The sequence below is a fragment of the Gavia stellata genome, chromosome 4 (assembly GCF_030936135.1).
Source record: "Gavia stellata isolate bGavSte3 chromosome 4, bGavSte3.hap2, whole genome shotgun sequence".
Taxonomy (NCBI): domain Eukaryota; kingdom Metazoa; phylum Chordata; class Aves; order Gaviiformes; family Gaviidae; genus Gavia; species Gavia stellata.
The window spans coordinates 10,498,479-10,520,425 of NC_082597.1; the positions used below are offsets into that span (position 1 = coordinate 10,498,479).

Below are 21,947 nucleotides of genomic sequence, written 5' to 3' on the forward strand. Positions count from 1 at the left end.
TGAACTGAAAGTTATATTGCTAGTTCAGTATCATTAGAGAACATTGCAGTCTTAAAAGAAAGTGCTACAAACGTTACTGCCAGGTCTGGATGTGCATTTTTTAATTTATCTTAAAATTGTCTAGTAAATCGGAATTATTTTAGATTTTAATAGTAGGCATCGTATCTTCTTGTTCCTAACACAGCAAAACTCTTTCTGTTATTTGGATCAGTAGAATGTATAAGTAAATCAGAAACAGGAATGTAGTGCATCAAGGGCCAGATCCTACACAGGTGTAAGTGAAACTTCATTTATGCCAGTGGAAACAGGCTGACTGAAATGAGCTTTGCCCTTGAATGACTGGCCCTCAGAATATGTTTCAGCAGTGCAAAACTACTTGTGATTTATAATATTATCTTTTGCACAATGTTCATGCCATCTTCTTTTGCTGCTATGGTGTTTCTCCTGGAGACACTAAGGCTGAATGACACATTTGAAATTGAATCCCTACCTATGTCGAATCCATCCGTTTCAGGGTTTGTTACACTACACTCTAACCATATATATTTCTATTCCTTTTTTCCCCCAAAAGAGTCGTTAGAACTCAAGGAAAAAATGCCAGTACCTGCACAGAGTTTGTAGCCTGATGTGAATTTAGTGTTTATAACTGTGTGTTGAGTTCTGTGACTGAAAGCCCAAATTGGGTGGTATTGGAAGACAGATGAAGGTGATTAAGCATAAATGAATCCAAATTTCCTAGAACTCTTGTGTAATGAAACTTCCAAATGTTTACAGTAATATTCTGGATACTCACTCCACTTGTTTTTTCATTTAAAGCTCTCTGACATAAGAATGTAAAAAGGAGGTAGAGTAAATATTTAACATTAAGGGATTTCTTAGATGTCTCTAGTACAACTTACTTGAAGCAGAGGATGGTATTTCAAGACGCATAATTTGTGTTAAAGGGCTGATGCTTATATTTTTGGCATAAATGCAAAAACGGGGGCAGATGGACTTAGTGGAAGCCACAGCTACCTTGACAATGTCAAGATACCTATGCAAGCACCATGGCTTCTAGATTTCAGTACAGACAGCATCTATATTGCTGCTCTACTATAACAGCACATATAAACCCTTATCATAGTAACCCACCAACAGATACAGAGTGAAAATAAACCCTTTTAATGGATCTGCCTTCTGATCTTTGTAACCCTTCTAAAAAGAGCAAGAAAGCAAGCGGTGCAAATTCCAAAAAGTTAGGCTCTTTGAAATAATTAATAATCAACACAGAGACACTGACCAACTGAGCTATGAATTAGCAAAATCTTAAATTCTGTAAGGAAGAAAAAGCAATTGTTTTCAATAGCTATTTAGCAATTTTAAAGCTATTCAGATGATAATGATGGCCATGGACAAGAGAACTGATAACCACAGAGAAAATAGTCATTGCCAAGTGGCATTAATAGCAGCACCTTGCACACAAAATGTGTAAATATAAATTAGCTCTGTGACAATTTTTAGAGATGATCTTTATTTTCTGTCATTGTGTCACTGAGACTAGTTTCAAAAGGAAAAAAAAAAGAAATATGTTGCAACAGGAAAAAAACACCACAGACGGACTGCTGCTTGCTTTTATCAAATCTGCATTTGATCCATAATCTTTTCAAAATATAGATCCTCCTTAATCATATTTGTACATTTATTACTAATTTGCTGACACCACTTTCATTAGCATAGTTTGAGATGACAAGCAGCCTTGCTTATAAAATGAGACCTTTGTATGAAACAGCATTTTATATATACATATAAACATACATATATACACGCATACAAACACACATTCTATGGGTCACAGAATACTTTCCTCAGATGCCTGTAGACCCAAGGAGATGAGTGTAAATATTGCTTTTTATCTTACACAGAAATATTTCACTTGGAAAGGTGACACATCCAGCTAATGACATGGTATCAATATCCTGTGAGTATAGAAAACTCTGTTCTTTAGTGTAAATTGTATCATGGAAAATGAAGATGGGGAAATAACTTGGGAGATAGCTAATCCTTTTCCAACTAGTGCATGGCTATTAACTAGAGTAGATTGTCAAATGCTTCCTCCTATCTTTTTTTAATTGGCTCATCTAATAGCGGTTCTGGTGCTTGCCTTTGCAGATTATTCTGAAGATAATACATCTGACTGTCACATTTTTTGTATCCTTACTGTTAAATGACCCAACGCAATTCCTTGTCTTGCCCTTGCAGTATTTGCTGTTTTCTTTCTTTCCTGTTTTTTTTCCCTTCTTTTCTTTCAAAAGCAAGTATATACAATTGTGCTGTGTTTTAACAACTTTATTTTCCATTGCTTCCCACAGTGGAAAATTAGGAGAGAATGTTTTATACTTATCTTACAATCAACTTGAACAAGCGTATGAGATTACAAAAGGTGCAATGAAGACCATTGTCATTTCGTTTCTTGTGATACAAATATAACACACATCATGGCCCATGTAGTCTCTTAGTGCCAGGCATCCACTGGTACTGTCCAGTGGATTGAGAAATTTATCCCTCTGCAAGAGAGCTTGTTGAAATCAGGAACTGTTTTACAGATGATACTTACTTCTGAATAAAGCTGGCATAAATAAACTAGATATATTGCATTTACATCTACACAAATGAGCATTTTCTAATGTTTTTCCTGCTTTTTATTTTTTCTATAAAGAAAGCTATCTCACTGCCTTCAGACCAGACACTATTTTATAATATCCTACAAGGGTCGGAATAGAATAAAATATTCCCAGTTCTTTAATTCTTAAAGAGAGAAAATTCCCTTGAACTTCTGGTAAGCTTATATAGTAAGTGGCAGAACTACTTAAGTGTAACATTTTCCTCTAAAGTATTAATGAAATATAATATAAACAATTAAAGAGCCTTCAGTTAAATAATACATGTTTAGGACCTATTCATTCCTAAGTGTACTTACTTGTGACAGTTTGAAAAATATATTATTCTGTGACAAGCTATTTCATACAGTTCATGATGTTCTTTTTACATATCTTCCATAGAATCAGGAATGGAGAATTGTATCCTGATGGATAAATGCTGAAGCAATATGCAGCATGTATTACAAAACTAACATGTCCTCAGATAGTCCCATGCTTATAAATAATGTGCAGAATATAAATTTCTGTTTCTGTTGTATTCTAAACAAAAGCATTGCTGTCAGATTCAGTAATATGGTACTTGGGATCTATAGTTCTAATACATTATCTTCAAATGTTTCATATTTATATTGAAGCAATATTTCTATTCATATTTATATTTTGGAAATAATCTTCATATCTCAAAAGTCAATATTTAGAAATCGTATGTAATCCTGTAGAAGGTTTCTGAATGTTGTCTTCTGTGTGTATTTTCTTCTCCATATCTTTCCATCTCCACATACTACTATGAAAAATCTGTAGCAGTTAAGCTAATTAAACACTCTTTTTTCAAAAACTCTTTTGGTTTTAGAGGTAGCTAAATTTTATTAAAGATTAAAATTTTTTATAGAAGGAATAACAGTAGGTGCTTTAAAACTATGCAGAAGTTCTTTGCTGGCTATATGGATCCTGGTTTTGGTGGTTTTTTTTTTTCTTTTCTCGAAGAAACATTATGAAATCATGGAAATTGAATGTTTTCACTGAATAGTATTTTGGCAGAAAAAAAAGGATATCTACACATTTTAAATTAAGACTTCTATTTTGCTCAAAGAACATTTCATTTTGAAATGTTAGTTGACTGATAATAAAAAGATGACACTGCTTTAATCAAAATAAAATATGCAAAATTATCAAAATAGTTCCGTCACATCAATGTGAAAATAACAACCTTTTTCAATGTTTGAAAATGTTCTGTATTTGAAGATTTTATTCCAGTTTGTGATGGAAACATTTTATCTAAGCTTTTAAAAATTCTTTCAGTGCCAGAAAAACGTTCCCTCCCAGTTCTAGTACTTCATGTGTGTTATGCTCCCTTTTTTCTGAGGACAAATTCTCATCACAGGATAGTAGCCTTGTGTACTTACATTCAAAATAGGAAATGTCCAACAGTTACATACAGACTTCCTGAATGATCTTTGCAAATCATGTAGGGCTAAATCCAAACCCTAGAAAATTTGGTGAAAACTGAAATTAGTATTTTTTCATTTTCCCCAACTTCATAATGGAAATTCTTTCTTTTTTGGCTGTGTATTCCAGTTAGATTGCAAATTCCTAAAGAAAAGGATAGTCTGGGGCTGTATATTTTTGCAGTGCTGAGCAGTACATAATCTAGTAACAAGACCTGTCCCTTAAGGGTCCTTGCTGGGAACAATACTATCTAATATCTTCAGCAACAACATAGATAGTGGGATTGAGTGCACCCTCAGCAAGTTTGTGCATGACATCAAGCTGAGTGGTGAAGTTGATACACTTGAGGGAAGGGATGCCATCCAGAGGCACCTTGACAGGTTGAAGGAGTGGGCCCATGCAAACCTCATGAAGTTCAACAAGGCCAAGTGCAAGCTCCTGCACCTGGCCAAAGGAGGGCCACAAAGAAGAATGACCAGAGGGCTGAATCACCTCTCCTATGAAGAAAGGCTGAGAGAGTTGGGATTGTTCAGCCAGGAGAAGAGAAGGCTCTGGGGAGACCTTATTGTAGCCTTTCAATATGTAGAGGGGGTTTATAAGAAAAACAGAGACTTTTTACCAGGGCCTGTAGTGACAGGACAAGAGGCAAAGGTTTTAAACTGAAAGAGAGTAGATTTAGGTTAGTTATAAAGAAAAAATTCTTCACTATGAGGCTGGTGGGACACTGGGACAGGCTGCCCAGAGAAGTTGTGACTGCCCCATCATTGGAAGTGTTCAAGGTCAGGCTGGACAGGGCTTTGAGCAACTTGATCTAGCGAAACATTTCCCTGCCTATGGCAGGGTGTTGGACTAGATGATCTTTGAAGGTCCTTTCCAATGCAAACCATTCTATGATTCTTTGATTCTATCATTCTATGATCTCATCCCTAGATCACTATGGGCTTCTGCACAACATTCTAGTATACAAAAATGAATACACTGTATCAACTCCTCATTTCCGTAGTATCTCTATAATTCTAAATATCAATAGCCCTTGTGAGGAATAAAGTCTATTAATGAAATTATCTCATGTTCTACCTATTGTAAAATCAGTTATAAGAAGAAAAGGCAGATTGACCCCAAACATCTAAGTTAAGTACCAATGCTAAACCAAGCATCAAGATGAAGGTGAATTTCTAACGGTACAGTGAAGAAAGAACTAACGAAGGAACACCCCATAAGTGTATGGTATTTATACATACTATGCAGAATGAATCAGGACAGAATCATACTGAGGCGATGTTCCATTCTGAAGGAGGAAGGGTTGTTGGTTTTTTTTTATGGTTACAGTCAGGTCAAATGGGGATATAGAGCTGTTACTTGTAATTTGGGGAGATTGTTTCTTCCCTCTACATGTAGGTTACTCTACAGTCTGACAGGGCTTTTACTACCACTGTGTATTTTGCTAAAAGCATCTGAAGGGTTTAGGAGCACAAATTACATCTGAAATTCATAGGGTCTGTTGTCTGACTCTGTTAGATGCTCAAATTTATTATGAGGGAAGATAATGTTTATGTCAAATATACAATAAACTTTTAAACAAGCACTAGGTTTTTCCCCCTGCCCTGCAAAATCTGCCAGAACCAAATGAATAGTGTGGACAAAAAAAAAAAGGAGGGGGAGGGTGCGTGCGCATATCTGTGAAGGCTTAAGTATAATATGAAATGGTTCATAATACAATTCATAACAGTTATGTGACCACTAATAGCTACCTGATATTGACTTTTATTCTCCAGTTACACTGCTTAAGATCAACTCTGTTGAGTTCTACCTGCTCAAAGTCAAATGGCAGGAGCATGTCTCTGGTTTTGACTGCTAATATTTGCAAACCATTATTGATTCTGAAAGGTTTCAAATATGCCCCAAGTTATTCAAATAAAGCTTTTCTCTGTCTCTTTCTTCCAAGGCATTTAACCTAACCAGCATTTTACAGATAATTAGGCATACTGGGGGAGAAAGAGTAGAAACAACAAAGATTCTTAAAGACAGTTATTTCTATGTATTGCTCTTCATTGTGGTGCTTAAAATTACAAACATTGACAAAGTACAACCTTAGCTTATGTATAGAATACATTTTGGGGTGGAATTCATCTACATTTAACTACATATCTAAAACTTAGTAGACTTCCTTAAAATTTGGAGTATAGAAATGACTGCTTTTAGATTATATGCGTTTAGATTCTTTTATAAAGGAATTTTAAAATGCCATTTGGGAATGCCTCTTTCTCTTGTTCTGATAAAAAAGACAGCTGGATAAATATCTTAAACTAGACACCTGACTTTGAACAAAACAAAAGCTGAATATGACATCCCACCTACAATATAAGAGCTTGAATTCTTTGATAAAAATATGTCTCATAATAAAAAAGATAACATAATTAAAACAAAAACAACAAACAGACCTTTGATGTATTCAGTTTTCATTAATATTTAGAAGTATTTGGGACATGTCAGGAAAAGCAGGATCGAATCATGGATATGTTAGTGCTAGATTACTCAAATTAGGTAGGTCTTCTGAAGAAACTGATGTTTAGCAGCTGAATATTTGTCTCCTTTCTGTGAATTAAATCCTTCCAGAGAAGCTATTCTGTTCAACTGAAGAGAAGAGACTAACAGTGTACTCATTTCTACATAAATACATTCACTGTTTAGAGTTGTTTTGCTCAGTAAAATGAGTTTATTTCAGTGTGTGAGGTGTAGCAAATCTTTCTAAATTCACCTATGGAATATTATCTCAAACTTTGCATCTGCTGTGAGTAATTGATTTGGCAGAAAAAAACACCTTGAAAGTTTTCTTTCATCTTTTTAGTTATTTCCATCTCAATTTTCCCTCTGCCTTTTGCTTTTCTTACAATGCCTCCTTTCTCCTTCATTCTGTTTTTTATCATGTTGATGATTCCAGATAGCCTTACGTATACTGTCAATCACATGCCATCCTGCCCAAGAGCATATGGCCCTGAAAATCACATGGGATAGCTCACTTTTTTCCATCTTTTTCAAAGGAAATTCAATTTAACAGTCATTTTGAATAGCATAAAACCCTGACTTTTGGCATCTTCGTTTTAAATGAAAGCAGCAGATTCTCTTTCTGTCAAAACACTAGATGTCTCTGTAGGAAGAATTCTACCCTTCCCAGACTGGTGTGGTAATAAGCATGTAGTATGTGGTACACCTTAATAAATCAAGTCCTCAAGAGGCTGGACTGTCTGTGTTTCATCAGAAGAGGGCTGTGATTATTTGAACCATATGTATCTTCTAAAACTCAAGCGTTTTATAAATTGGTTCTTTCATTTGTTAACACTATTAGGATATAGAACACAACGTAAAACAGCTTCTGTGAGTATAATTTAAAAAGGACATTTCTTTGTAAGCTTACTTCCTTAGAAATACATTGGATGAAGTGGATAATGTGCTCAAAGACTATTTCATGGATGCTTGTGTCATCCTTAGACTGGAATAATTTCATATTAAAAATTTCAGATTTATGTTTCTGCTGGAATGTTTTTATAGACAAACACATTTCTGAAGCTTTCTATCATGCATTCTAAATTTATAAAAAATGTTTCTAACATTAATAAATATTTTTATTATCCACAATATTAGCAGTTACTATCACCTACTCAAAATACTTTATTAAAGAGATAAGGATCTTTAGGGTTTGATGTCACTAGAGAATTTCAGGCAGCCACATTATACTGGTTTAATATTGCTCACGTGAATGAACATCTGCCCTACCTTGGACTGAGACCTGGGGGCTTGTAACAGCTATGGTATTATGTCATTTTGCATAAGCAATGAATATGGTTTAATATTTTCTATCACAACTACAGTTTTGAACTGTGGTGTTAGAGAACACTTTGGGAATGTGGGTACCTTTTCTGAGAAAAATCACTCTGGAAAGCTAAACAATTTTTTTTTTATAATAGAGTCCCTGGTATAAGGAGTATGTCAACTTGACCATAGAAAATTTGTTTGAATGCATGCCAAAATTTGTTATCTAACACTGAAATGAATCAAAAAAATAAAGATCCATCACTTGGCAAGCAATATCCAGCTAAATGGAAATGGATATGGAATCAATATATTAATTTAAAATCTTTGAAAATAAATGTTGACTGAATTAATATTATTAAATATTAAATATTATCATCAAAAGCATGTTCTGAATGCATAATAAAATTATAATATTGGAATTATGAAGTTTTCCTCACATTCTGAGTTGATTCCATCTGTTGATTCCAGGTTCAGATAAAATACAGGAGGAAAACTATTATTCATATACTGTTTCACATCTATTTCATCTACATTGGTGTGATTACCTAGTTCAAAGTTAATGAACTTAACTGGGAAAAAGGGCAGATGAGCTCTGGATTAGGCCTCATATCAGAAGCCATTGTAGCTTACTACTGCTGTAATGAAAATCAACAGTAAGATCCAGAAATTGGTAGGGTCACATATATTACTGTCAGAAAAAAAATAGCACTTCAACATATACTACTGTTAAGCAGGTACTGTAAATGTTTTCAGCTGATTTACAAAGTTTTCTTCTAATACAGTCTGTAAATTGACCATCATTACTAGGTAGGTTTGATTAAATATGAGAAATACCAAGATTTTATTACACTGCATTGAATTTCTTTTTAAGAATTAGTAACATTAAATTGAATATCAGATAATTTTTATTGGACTGGCATGTGCTTCTAGAAATGCAGGTTAAAATTGCAGTAAACCCACCTTATATGAAGATTATGAGTGATGATTTTTAATTTAGGGTACACTGTCAAAGTTTCCAGCAAGAGCTAAAACATTATGAAATACCGTGTAAGCATACGTTTTCGGTTTTTAGTAGCATGTAGCATGTCAATACTATAAGCACTGATAGATTTGTAATGGTTATCTTTCTGTTGTTTAGTAACTAAAACCAGATCAATTATACTGAGACTAACCAAGTATGTTGTTTTGCCAGCAGGGAAGAAAAATGAAATATTTGCTAGATATGACAGAGTGTATATATGTCACAGTATATATGTGACATATAATAATTTGGAATGGAAATATCAAGGATTAGGACACAAGCTAACACAATTAAATGTGTTAAAGACTTTCAAGTTCCACTGAAATTTTTCTGCCATAAGCTGAGTAGAATTAGAAGAAACAAAAATATACCCTATGATTTATTAAAAGCTCCAGTTATAGGTTTTTCCAATATTCTTAGAAAAAAGAGAGAAGAGAGTTTTGTATGGCCTACAGATTGAAAAGATTCTTGTCTCCCCAAATGATAACTTTTAATTTCAGAAACTTTTGCCTCTGTAAATTAAACAAATTCACAGGGAAAGTTCTTTGTTTGAAGTTTTCACTATAATTTAAACTTCATCACCAGATCCACACATTCAGACGAAGAGAACCAACCAGACAAAAATTATTCATGGACTTTGCTGCACCAGCACACTTCACGAAGCCAATTATGTTCTCCAAATATAGCTAGATAGCCAAACACACCTGGTGTTAAGAGCAGAGGTTGAATCATGTGAGAGTAGTTATGGACTAATGGGTTTTTGCTTGTCATTACTAGACTTTGCTTTCTGTCTCCTACCCTGCCAAGTTTCTGAGGCATCTGCCTGGCAGCCCCACAGATAAAACCTCAAGCAGTGAAAGTTCATACTTCAGTCTCCCTCACAGCCTTTTAAGTTTATCTCCTACTGATTCATGTTCCCCAAATAACATACTAAAATATCTTAAGAACTGTGGTTTAAAAGAATAGTGGCAACTTTCAGCTTTACTACTACCAAGACTTTTTTAGTTAGTTTGCTATTTGCAATTAATTCTGCCTTTAAAGTTCTTGGCTCAGATTTTGCTAGCAAACCTCATGCAGCCAATTTACACTGTCCCCTTTTCTATTGCTCAACTGGTTCCACTGCTTGCTGGTTCACCTGAGTTAGAGTATCCTTCCACCACCTGGCAATCACTATCATGACTCTATAATGATTTTTGCAGCTATATAAATGACTGATGACTGTGAGCACAGGAAAGTAAAAATTATTAATGCAGTATCTCATATTCAGCAGCATAGATTTTTGGGTGAGTTTTGGTCTCTATTTTTTTTTCCCAGGGAAGAAAACTGTTGCCTCCTGTTACCGATTTTATACAGAATATTGCCAATTAAAGGTCTTAACCCTGTCAGAAAGATCCAACCACTTGTAAGATTATATTTTTGTCCTTGTGATGGATGACTTTTCAGAGTACCCTATAATAGTTATGTGCCTTAAAGTTCTGGTGGTTTACTTGCATTGCCTGATCTTACATTAACCTGTAGTTCATAAACTGTGTCACAGATATTTCAGGCTCTCCCTTACGTCTCCTTTTTGGCTTTCCTCCTTTTTGTTTCTGTTCCTTTCCTGTCACATGTGAGCAGATTTTGGTTATCATTTGTCAGCTATATAGCAAAAAGCTGAATTAACTAAAATTACATAAGGCTCACCAAATTCTTATAAAACTTGTCCCACTGTAATATTTATATTCCAGGACTCTGTCGATAATTGGAAATACAAAATGGCATTCAGGTGTTCACATTACCTAGACTTTATACCTGTGGCCTTTTACATTATTGATGGGTACAGAAGGCAACCCCAGTCCTTACCTCTTCCTCTAAAGTAGTACTGAGATGTCCACCTTATGTACTCAACTTGTTCAAAGTGCCAGACTCATTTGTCAGTGTCCTGCATCTGGAAAACATCTTTGCTGGAAGAATGTTCTGCAGAATGAAGTAGTGTGGGAGGTGAGACTATATTTCTGTAGAATTTAAACGGGGAACCAAAGTTTTTTATGAGGGCAAAAAAGGGCAAAAGCTGTGATGATGTAATGCTATGAAAAACAGGGCAGAGCAACAACAGTTTTTTCGCTCCCTGGGGGAAAAAAAATCTGTAGTGATATTTGTCTATATTAAAAGTTCAAAGTTATAACTCACTACATACTTAATTTCTGAGAACCTGTTATAAATGAGGTCTCACTATACTCTGGCTGCCGTGGAGCAGCAACAAGGTTTTTGCGTTTAATGTCCTAAGCATATTTTAGTTATCAAGCATTTATATTTAGAAAATATCAAAATAACATAATAAAAGTGTGACTTAATTTTTTTTTAATAGAAGAAATGGCTGTTTTAACACAATCCTAAAAGTTAGAAAGAATTACATACTGATCATTAAAAGATTCAAGAAATCAGCTATTATGAATATGATTAACATTGCTTGACAAATGGCTAACAGAATCCATCTTATGAAAGAGGATATGATATGAATATGTTCACCAAAGCAGATTTGCTATAAGAGAAAGTGTGGTAAGCAAGATCAGTCTGAATATTTGCCAGTAAGCTCTGGCAGACAGACAACAAACTTTCAGGTTTGTTCTTGGCATTTAAAACAGCAAGGAATAAGATTTGTTCTCTTAGGAAATGTAATCTAGCAGTCCAGACTTGCTTTAAGGCTTTCACAGGTAAGTGAAGCGCCATGTAGGAATATTTAAATATTGAGGCAGTCCTTCCTTTGTTGAGTAAAATATTGTTCTGTAATGGTTTTATGGTGTTGAGCTTTTAGATTAAAATGGAAAAACACTATAGTACAAAAGCTAAATAACATTTTCTCAAATTTGGGGATCAGTACACTGAGGCAACTTGAAGCTCTGTGTTTACCAGAAGATAGGAGTAGGACTGGTCTTTTCTCTTTTGTCCTGTGTGCTGAGCACTAACAATATATTCTCCCTGAACAATTCTTCCTTTTTCTCTTGCTTTTTCTTTCTTTACACAGATCTTTATAGAGGAAAAGCCTTTTGTCACAGAAAACTATAGAAACACAGTGAAAGGAAGGTTTTTACTCAGCTGAAATTTTTAGCCATTCCCACGCGAGAGAGGAGCTGAGGGTTTCCAGTCCACGTGCTAGAACAGTTTATATACTTTATCTACTGTTTAACATAAAATGCATATCCTATTTTGAGCACTAGAGACAGAACTTCTTTCCCAGAAAAGCAATTTAACTACTAAATTAGAGTCATGCTACTGCTTGTTCACTTTTCCTGAAGCTTGAATATTTTGTTGCAAAGCTTCACCAGGAAATGCAGAAGGCATCCATCCTTCCCTACCAATCTAGTAGTTAATATCTTGTGATTAGACCTCTTTATGGAGAGGGAAAGATCTGGGTTTCAATCCATTTAGAAAAGGAAATTGAACTCATGTCTGCTATTTCTCAGGTGACCAACTTAGCCACTAGAATATTTTTAAAACTTTAGGCAGCACTGTATTTTTTCTGGCCAGGTCTCAAAGAAAATTGCAGTTGCACCTGATCTTGTAAGTGTGCTAGATGTACTGAGCATAAATGTAGCTATTAAATCCTAGGATTAGGCATAAGAACAATCTCTTTTTGGGTTATGCTCAAGTTTAGGTATGATCTAGAAACTGAATTTTTAAAATTAAGGGTGTGGGCATGAGAAGGAGCACAACTCTTGACACCTTGTGGAGTCTATAGTAACAAGGTGACCCTTGCAAGCATAAGCTTGTTCAAGGTAACTGAGGGTAGATTTTGGGGGAAGTCGCTTTAAGCTTTGAATTTAAGTGTCTCACTCCCAATTGTGCCTTGATTTCTATGACTTAAGGTACTTTAACACTGCAAAGTGCAACGATCCATGAACTAACAATTCACTAAGTAAGTGTTCAGGCTGCACAACCTGTGGCTGCAGCAGCTCAAGTCTGGAAGCAGTACAGCTGCATTCCTGCAGTGCTACATCGAAGCCAGACAACTTTGCTGAAGGGGCATAGCACTACATGAATGATGTTCTACTGCTTCAAAACCTGGCTCATGTACATCAAGCCAGATCATGGTGAGATTCAGTTGCCTAGAAATGGCAGGCTTCTAGTGCCATTTTAGACTCCCGGATATCCCACTCATTCTTCCGGCATTCAGCAGGTGCTGCATCTTATTTGCCTACACTATCCTAATATCTCAGATATCCTACAATGTCCAGAAATCCTAGTACCTTTCAAAGGAACTACATTATACTAGTAAATGTGTGTTTCAGTAAGAAAATTGCTCCCCAGGTCCCACTGCTTGCTGTTTTCCAGCCCTTCCAGATGTCAGGTTCACTTCTGTGCTTATCTCTACACCCACAGCCAAAACATGCCTGTATAGCTTTGCTGGAGGTAGTCCTAGAAATATCTCTTTTTACAAGTTTGATCTTGAAAGGTGTTTAATATTCTCAACTTTCATTTAAGACAATGAGAGTTGCAGGTGTACTTGGCAGGACTGAGTCTTATATGAGTAGTTACCAGTGTACATGATCAGGTAGAGGACTCTTCATCATGCCTCATGTTCTCACTGAGAACATGTGAGTGATATCTCTGATCTATGTAAAGAAATATTGTCTCATTTATGAGAAATTTGCCTTCAGGACAACATGGAAATAAATCAGGGGAAGCTACCACAGCATCCTTCTGTGGCTTGTATATAACTAGAATTTAAAATGTAATTCTTTTAACTCCAAGACTGACTCAAAAATAAAATCTATTGGATGTTTTATATTCTTGCAAATAAAAAGTGGCTTTATTTAGGACCAAAAGAATATTTCTAGTTCTGCTTTCATTCCATTTCTAATCTGATCACAAACAAGCAATGTTCTTCTGAAACAGCAATCTACTGGATTTTCTTGGCGAGAGAAGCTTGGTCTGAAAGTTCCATTTCCACATTGCTATGCAGTTCTGTACTGAGTGTATCACTGTCAAAGAATTTATCTACAAAGAATGTATATATGTCCGCTGGTCAGTATGCAAAACATACAAAAAAGGCTCTTGTTCTGCTCATCATGATGATCCTCTCTGTGACTTAGATTTTCCATCACATCCAGGTACAGTGTGTTTTGACCTCTACTGTTAAAAAATATTACGGAAAGCCTAGATATTAACATTATTCTCCACAGCTAGATTCTTTTTCAAGATGGCTCAGGAAAGAAATCAGTTGTGAGGCTGAATTCCTAGTACAACTCCATTGGTAGAAACTGTATCATCTAGGGAAACAGCTTTCAGAAACTAGTTGCTTTCAGCTTCCGTTGACTCGAATCAAACCTAGTCAACAAATGGTACAAAACATATTTAGTCCATTATTAAATTCCTTATAATCACACACAAAATAGAAATAATAATTTAAAAGAAATTGAGGCAATTTTTTGGATTAAATTAATATCCTCTTTGAATGCTAAATTTTTTGCCTTGGCTCAAAATATTTGTTCTGTTTTCTATACTTTAGGATATAAGTAAGGTATATCTCATGAGGAAAATTGGTCATGTTAGATCTTTTTCTGGGTAAGGTAAATTCAAATTCAAATGTAGAATTTGAATCTTATTGGTTTGGAACGCCCTTTTCTCAAGGAACACAGGATAAATTTTTAATAATTATTATGAATTTTGGTGGTTTAATATTTGGGTACCTTATGAGGCTGCATTCTCAGGTTAAAGATATACACCAATTTCTGAAAATTACAGCATGTATGGATGGCATATATGGCATCCCAAGTGGATGCCATAGTGATAGACCTGTGCAAGGACTTTCTCTGACACGTAGGACCAGTCCTCTTGCAGAAGACCACTGTGGCCTCTATGTGCCTGACAAGGTACAGCATGGATGAATGAACATAACTGCTGGTGTAGCACATGAGCTGGAGACTCCACTCCAAACTGGATGAGGGCCCATTTGTTGTCTTCACTAGCTCTGGGACAATCCCACTTCCTCCAATATCAGCTGCTGGACCACATCCAAACAATTGGAAAAGTTATGCTTAGGGACAGCTGTGAGGATAAACTAAAAGGAATTTAGTTGTTTTTACCAAGAGTGATTTTTATTTCTTCAAAAAAACCCAATTCAATATAGACATAAGAACACAGTTCCTTTCCCCCAGTCCCAGCTCTGCTGTTTTGGAGGCAGTCCTCGCGTACTCTTTGTAATGACTTCTTTTGAGGTTTCCTGACAGCAAAATGGTTTTCAGGCTCTCTGACCCGCTGTGAGCTGGGCTGTGCTCTGCACCATCTGCTCAAAAGTGCAGAGAGACCCCTGTGCTTGCCTCCTTCTTCTTTCCTGAGGCCTGATTCCAAGTTTCCGCAACATTACCCGGGATGAATTTCCCTTTCTCTGTGGAAGTGACTTTAGCCTGGATCACGTGCAGCTAAGCCCCAGCTCCCCTTATCTGGTCAGAGTATTTCTTGACAAAATCAGTAATCACCTGGAAAATTATGAATATGCATTTTGCAGATTTCATACTGTTCTCACTGAATTTGGAGGCAGTATTTTCAGTGAACTGAGTGAACACAGTGCTGGGCTTAAAACAAGCAACCCCATCCCCTCCAAAAAACAAAACCAGAGCAATCTTGTGCGTACATTAAAAACCTGCAGTTTGACATGCCTGAGGGAAAGACAAGGAGACAACTTCCAGAAATTTTTTCAATTTCCATCAGTTCGTTCATTTTTTCCCATTTGCAGTTAATGTCCTAAGCAGTGTTTTTTTTCCTTTTCAGAAAATGTTAAGAAGAAAACTTATTTTCCCCCATCTCCATCTCATGTTATTTGGAGCACAAAGATTATGATGTAAAGTTTCACACACAAATCTTCTGGAGAGTTGGCTCATTTTGGAAATTGTTCCCAGGTGTTTTGTGTCTCTTTCTTACTCAAATATTATACGGTTAGCATTTTAATGTCCCACAACTTCTTGTCTAGTTCCCTAGGAGGATATGAAAATGAAGCCACGAAAGCTAAGCTGTTTGGTATTTATCACGCACACTCTGATTGTATTTCAGAGCTCTGGGATTTAAACAGGACGTCAGTCTTTCATAGCCCATTTGGATATCTTGGTCTTCATATAATGCTGCTGGATGAGTATCAAGAGCGACTGTTCGTGGGAGGAAGAGACCTCTTGTATTCCCTCAGTTTGGATCGAGTCAGCGACAACTACCGAGAGGTGGAGTAAAAAGCTATATATATATTAGTCACTTTGTGTCAGAATGTGTGGCACAGAATATCAGAGTTTGCATGACTGGAAATGAGATAATGGAATTTTTGTAGATGTTTTGTGCATGAACTTTAAGGTCATGTTTGTATTTAAGAAAAATGCACTCATTACCATTTTTTTCCCAGTAATAACCCATAAGGGTCACTCCAGGTGGCGAGATCTGGGGGTCATATAGCTATTTCTCTGTTTTTCAGCATGTTTACAGATGTTTAGAGTATCTCACACTTTGTGCATACCTGATTTCTGTACCTTCACTCTATTATCAAGGTATAATTTCTCCATGGTATTTGTGGGGGACTTTTCCACAACAAAAGAGAAAATGTAAAAAAATTTAAAAAATAGCACATAAATTGTAAGAGGTATTCAATAACAACGTAAACCATGCAGCTAATTCTTAGCCTTCTTTAGAAGCTGTATTTTACATTGGCTTTGAGCCAGAGGTGATATTAAGTAATTTCTGGAAGTGGCATTTGAAGTCTACTCAGCAGTCTGTGGGAGAAAGGTGGTTGAAGTCACAATCCTGCCAGAGAGGTGATACATCATAGAAACCACAGCTGACTGGCAAACTGGCAACTGAAGTGGAGAGGCCGGAGTTTGAGTCTTGGCTTCCTTACTCACTTCTGCCCTTAGCACCTAGGATTGGAAACATGCGGTGGCAATAGAAGCTGGGGGAGCATTGCTCCTGCCTCAACCAGCTTGACTGTGGATAAAGGATGCCTTGAAATATTTCAGTGTTTTCCTTATCTACTTTATGAAATTTCCTCAAGGTATTTTGATACATTTTCATTCATTCTAAAATTAGTAAATGAATGAAAAAGTAAATTAAGTCCCTCTAGAGAAATATGATTTTGTTGATTTCCATGCTGCACTGACCACTGATTTTTCAAATTCTTTTCTTTCTGCTCCCTTGTTGTAAGTGAATATTACTATTCTCATGCCAACACTCTGGTCAACTTTACCATAAGCAACCTTGCTTATGTCCAAGTGTAATTAGCATGTTCCTCTACTGTGAAAAGATATAACATGCTTTACCATTTTATAAACAGTTTGGGAAAGGCAGTTCTAGATTTGGGGAAATGGATATACTCAGGGAGGCTATTTGAGAATTTATCTACATTAAAAAGAATAAAATATTTTTTTTTACCTCCTCAGAGAGCAATGTTACATACCGAGCTTTGCTCCTCCACACTGAGATATGAGTTAACTCCTTTTCCATTTGATAACAATTATTAATATCCTGTGACAAGATATTAGAACTCAGGGATATGAAAACATTTAGGAAGCAGTTGTTTCTACAAAATAAGCTTTTTTCCCATCTCTTCTTCCCCCTTTGGCAGTAAATCTGTATGAAGAAAGATGACAGGATAGAGCACTTTATGCTTCTGTCCAACCTCCATTGTCCCATCTGGACACTCTTGAAGTTCATTGCTCTCCTTCTTGTTGTTTTTAGATGGAAGATCAGCCATTTACTCTGAAACCATACTCTCTGTCTTGAGACCTGTGCGTAGAGTATGACAAGTTAATGGAAGCTCTTCTTGCCAGCTTGCCTGCTTTTATGAAGTGCAAAAGATGAGAAATTGGAATAAATGGAGCTTGACCTAGCATGTTTGGAAACATGACCTCACTGGGACTTAGCTCCCTTGAATGCAAATGTCATGATCCTTTTCTCTTTTCCCAGTGTTCACTCAGTGTAGATCTCATTCAGTGGTAGCTGGGGAAAACCTGAGTGTCCCACAGCACTATCAGCAAGAGTGTGGAACAAGACATTTCTGTTATACGAGAGCTTAATTACTGAGATACGCTGGGGAAAGTTTCCAGAATTGAGAGACTGGTTGATTCATTATCACAAAAGTTCTTCATTAATCTGCCTTTAGCTGTGCGTTGGTTAGCCTTTGACCTTTTCTTTCAGACTGAAACTTTAGCTTAATCTAAAACACCAATTATAACCTAGTGAAAGTATAAGAGTGGAGCCAAGTTCCTGGGTTTTATTCTCTCTCTGGTAACCAGGATGAGTCACTAGCTGCAAAAGAGATGTTTCATAAAGTTGGTAGCTTTGGGGCAGATTTGCATGGATCATTTTAATCTTCTGTGTTCTAGAAAACTGTTTATGTTTTTTAATTCATTGCCATCCCTTTTCCCACAATTTGGAATATGAATATGTTCTCTAAAAACCAAAGTAAAAGCCATTCCCAATCAGAGATGTAAAATGATCCAGGAATTCAGTTCTAGCAAGCATATCAGAAGACTCCCGAAGAAAAACAACAAAATGCTTAATGGACATAAAATGCTTTTGCACTGAGACCTATTGACTGCCAAAGTAATCCAGCATTTCCAAAAAACTCAACTTGTGATGCATAGAAGGTATGCATTCTATAAATCTGCATTTAATAGACTACATTTTTCCTTAAGGTTCAATTCTTTTCAGCTTTCAATCATAAAGCAGCACTCTGAAGGGTAGATTATAGCTTTTTCACATAAGCTATTAGCTGTTTGTGTATATATCTACCAACCAGGTAGACATATACTATCCGGACCAGTTTTCATATCCAATAAAGAAAAGATACACACAAAATGGGAAAAATCTTTCAGGGAAGAAAACTACTACTGCCATTCTTGCATTGGTTGGGGAATCCAGAGATTCCGGTTATGCGCTCAACTGTGGCATAGACTTTCCATGTCATCTTGGACAAAGACAGAGTCTCACTTCTCCGTTGGTCACATTATATTTCCTTTGCCTACTTTGCATTTTTTGTACCCTTTGTATCTCTCCTTTCGTATAATACACACAGAAATTTTCGTGCTTAGAATATTTAACATAAGTTTTTGAAACAGAGTTACTCACGTGCTTGGTTTCTGTATGAAGAATGCCCTAACACTAACAGTAGCAAGAATAAGGGAGATTAGGAAATGTGGATATCAGTATCTACAGAGAATTAAAGCCATACAAGTACTTGAAACCTTGTGTAAAGTGAAAGCTTTGGAGGTACCCTCCATGTGACCTTTGTTTTCTCTAAGATCTCATTCCCTTTGACACCACCTTTGGACTCAAACTTTAAGCATATTTGGGATTTGATCCAAAGTCTTTAGGTCTTGTAATGGTCTAACACACTCATAGAGAACTTTCTTTGATATCTCACGCCAAATTTATTTTAAAAAGTATTTCAGTTCATTGTAATTGATGCCAGAACAGATCTTTGTTGACAGCAAACTTGAACCAATGCCAGTAGTTCACCACCACTGATCTAACAGCTCATAGAGAGGGATGACCTTTGGTTCTACTTTTCATCTCTTGTTGGAGTGAAAGTAAACTGCACTTCCTATGTGTCCACAAACTCCTTACAGATACTCTTTCTTCCCAGCTTCTGCTTCAAAGGGCTTATGAAGGCCTTGCTCTGAAGAGAAGCCTTCCTTCTTCTGTAAATAGGCTTGTGCAGGCAGGTTTCAATGTGCTGTTTCTGAAATAGTACAAAACAGCTCCAGATTAGGACTTATGTCTCTGTTGTAATAAACTATAGAGCCCTCATAATGTATCCTGCCTCTAGCAAAGCTAGCTATATTTCCACTCCAGAACTGGCTGACCACAAGTCTGCAAGAGCAGGGCTTGCTTGTATCTCCTTTGAAAACCATGTAGGAATGTACATATGTTCAAACTGAAATAAGAAGCACAAAATTTAGCAGTGAGTTTGATTATCCATTGGAATTACCTTCCAAAAGGCAAGGTGGCTATGTATTTGTTAATACATATATATATAAAATCCAGTCATAACCAGATATTTTTGCAGAATTTGTGCTTCAGCCAAACCCAAGTTATGTGTTAATTAAGCACTATTTTTTGACTTAAACCAGGGATGGGATAGTTGCATTGCTTAATTGCTCTGCCATATACTGGACTTCAGACTAGCTCACACAGTAGTCTATTTTGGCCTGAAGTGCTATAAAGCTTATATAATTTATTGAAATTAGTTTTTGTTAGACATGCCATCGTGTTTTTTGAGGCTAGTGACTGAGTAGGGAAGCTGTTTGGAGACATTCATTAGCATTCCAGCTCCAATTAAAGTTTTACCCCTATCTGAATTTGCTCAGTAGCTGTTGACTGTACTGCCTTATAATTCCTTTTTTTCCCTTGAGGAGTATATTTAAAAGTAGCTTTTTCCTGTCTTTTAAATACAGTGCTAAAATTACATCATCCAGGTCTCAAGGACAGTAATATTGTAGGAAGACATAAGAAGTCTTCTAAGAATAAGATAAGAAAAATAAGAGGAGAAGATATCATTAAACAAGCAATTTAAAAATTTCTTTCTAAGAGTAAAATCTTTCTAAGAATAAGATAAGAATAATAAGATAAGAAGACATCACTAAGCAAGCAATTTAAAAATTTACTTCACAGTAACCTGCAGGAGTGAAAAGTTTTAAAAAATTATGAACAAGCCAATAATTATGTCAAGCACACAGTCCAGTGAAATGTATGTTAGTGTCAAGTTTTTCCAGTCTAGATGCACAGGAAAATTTCCCAACAATAGTTATTGACAGCTTGCCGAAAGATTGTAATCCTGGCAAAGAATCAGTTCAAAGTTAAAGCTAGTAGTTGTCATAACTTTTATGCATAAACACCAGGAAAAATCAGATGTGGCAAGTTAAAGGCTACCATTACAGCTGATTAATATCTGGATTTCCATGCAGTGTAAACACATCCTATGTTACGCTAGTTAAGTAAAACAGCAATAATTACACAAATATAATTAAGTACAGTAAGTACACCTTGGTAAAATATTAATACCTTGAGCCACTTACTATAGATTTCTTTGCGATTGATCATAACAGACCAAGCAGCTCTTCTCAGTTCTTTTAACTGAGCTAAGAAATCCTCATGAAGATTCCAAGATTAAAAACAATAACTTTTTTCTGATGTTTTGCTGAGCATTTTTTTACTATACACATTTTTGACTACTGTGCTTAGACCCAAGATGCATGTAAAATTGAATTTTGAAATTTGGTATGATAGCAAAATCTGATATGCAGGGGTTTGTTTAGTCTCTAATCTAAAATAGTCTTGAAGAGATTAACTTAATGCTCATTTATGTTAAGACTCATAAGCCTTGTAAGAGTTGTGAGTCTTAAAAAATAATTTGTAGATCAAAAAATCTTCTTCAGGAGACTCATATGTATTACTAAAGTCATAATTCAGACACATCTACTTCAGGCAACTAATATGGGCTTAGAGGTAGGTAATTTGCTACGAGAATCTAAGATAGATATCTACACCTCTGCACAACCTGTGGAAAACGTACAGAGATGTCAGCCTTTCTTACTCCTTCTCTTAGGCATCTTTTGCTAAGATAAGCCATTATAAGTATCTCAATAGCAAATACGCATATGGCTGAATCAACACAGAAACAGGGCTTCATTTGGAGAAGGATTTGTTCAGGAGTCACTTTGGAAAGCAGATACCTAGCAGCAGTGGTAGATACAGGGACAGAGGGGTAGTTCCTGTTACACATTAGCCTTTTGATTAGAGCAACTTGCACAGGAAGCAAAGCCCTCCATCTCCTCTGTAAGAGGTTTGTGTACACATCCCATGCTTCTCATTTTATCACGGAATAAATCCTCCCGGAAGATATGTTGAAACATATGGATGACAGGGAGGTGATTAGAGACAGCCAACATGGCTTCACCAAGGACAAATCATGCCTGACTAACCTAGTGGCCTTCTATAGTGGAGTGACTGCATCAGGAGACAAGGGAATAGCTACAGAGGTCATATGCCTAGACGTCTGTAAGGCCTACAATTCT

At 36.1% G+C, this 21,947-nt stretch overlaps 1 protein-coding gene across 1 annotated transcript in view; it reads left to right on the forward strand.

The window, feature by feature from the left end:
• The window catches only part of SEMA3E (semaphorin 3E), a 143,151-nt gene that overhangs the window by 57,415 nt on the left and 63,789 nt on the right, over window positions 1–21,947 (forward strand). Inside the window, exon 2 of the mRNA XM_059816240.1 lies at window positions 15,946–16,106. Within this exon, the coding sequence (XP_059672223.1) occupies window positions 15,946–16,106 (161 nt within the window). The remainder of the gene's footprint in view (window positions 1–15,945; window positions 16,107–21,947) is intronic.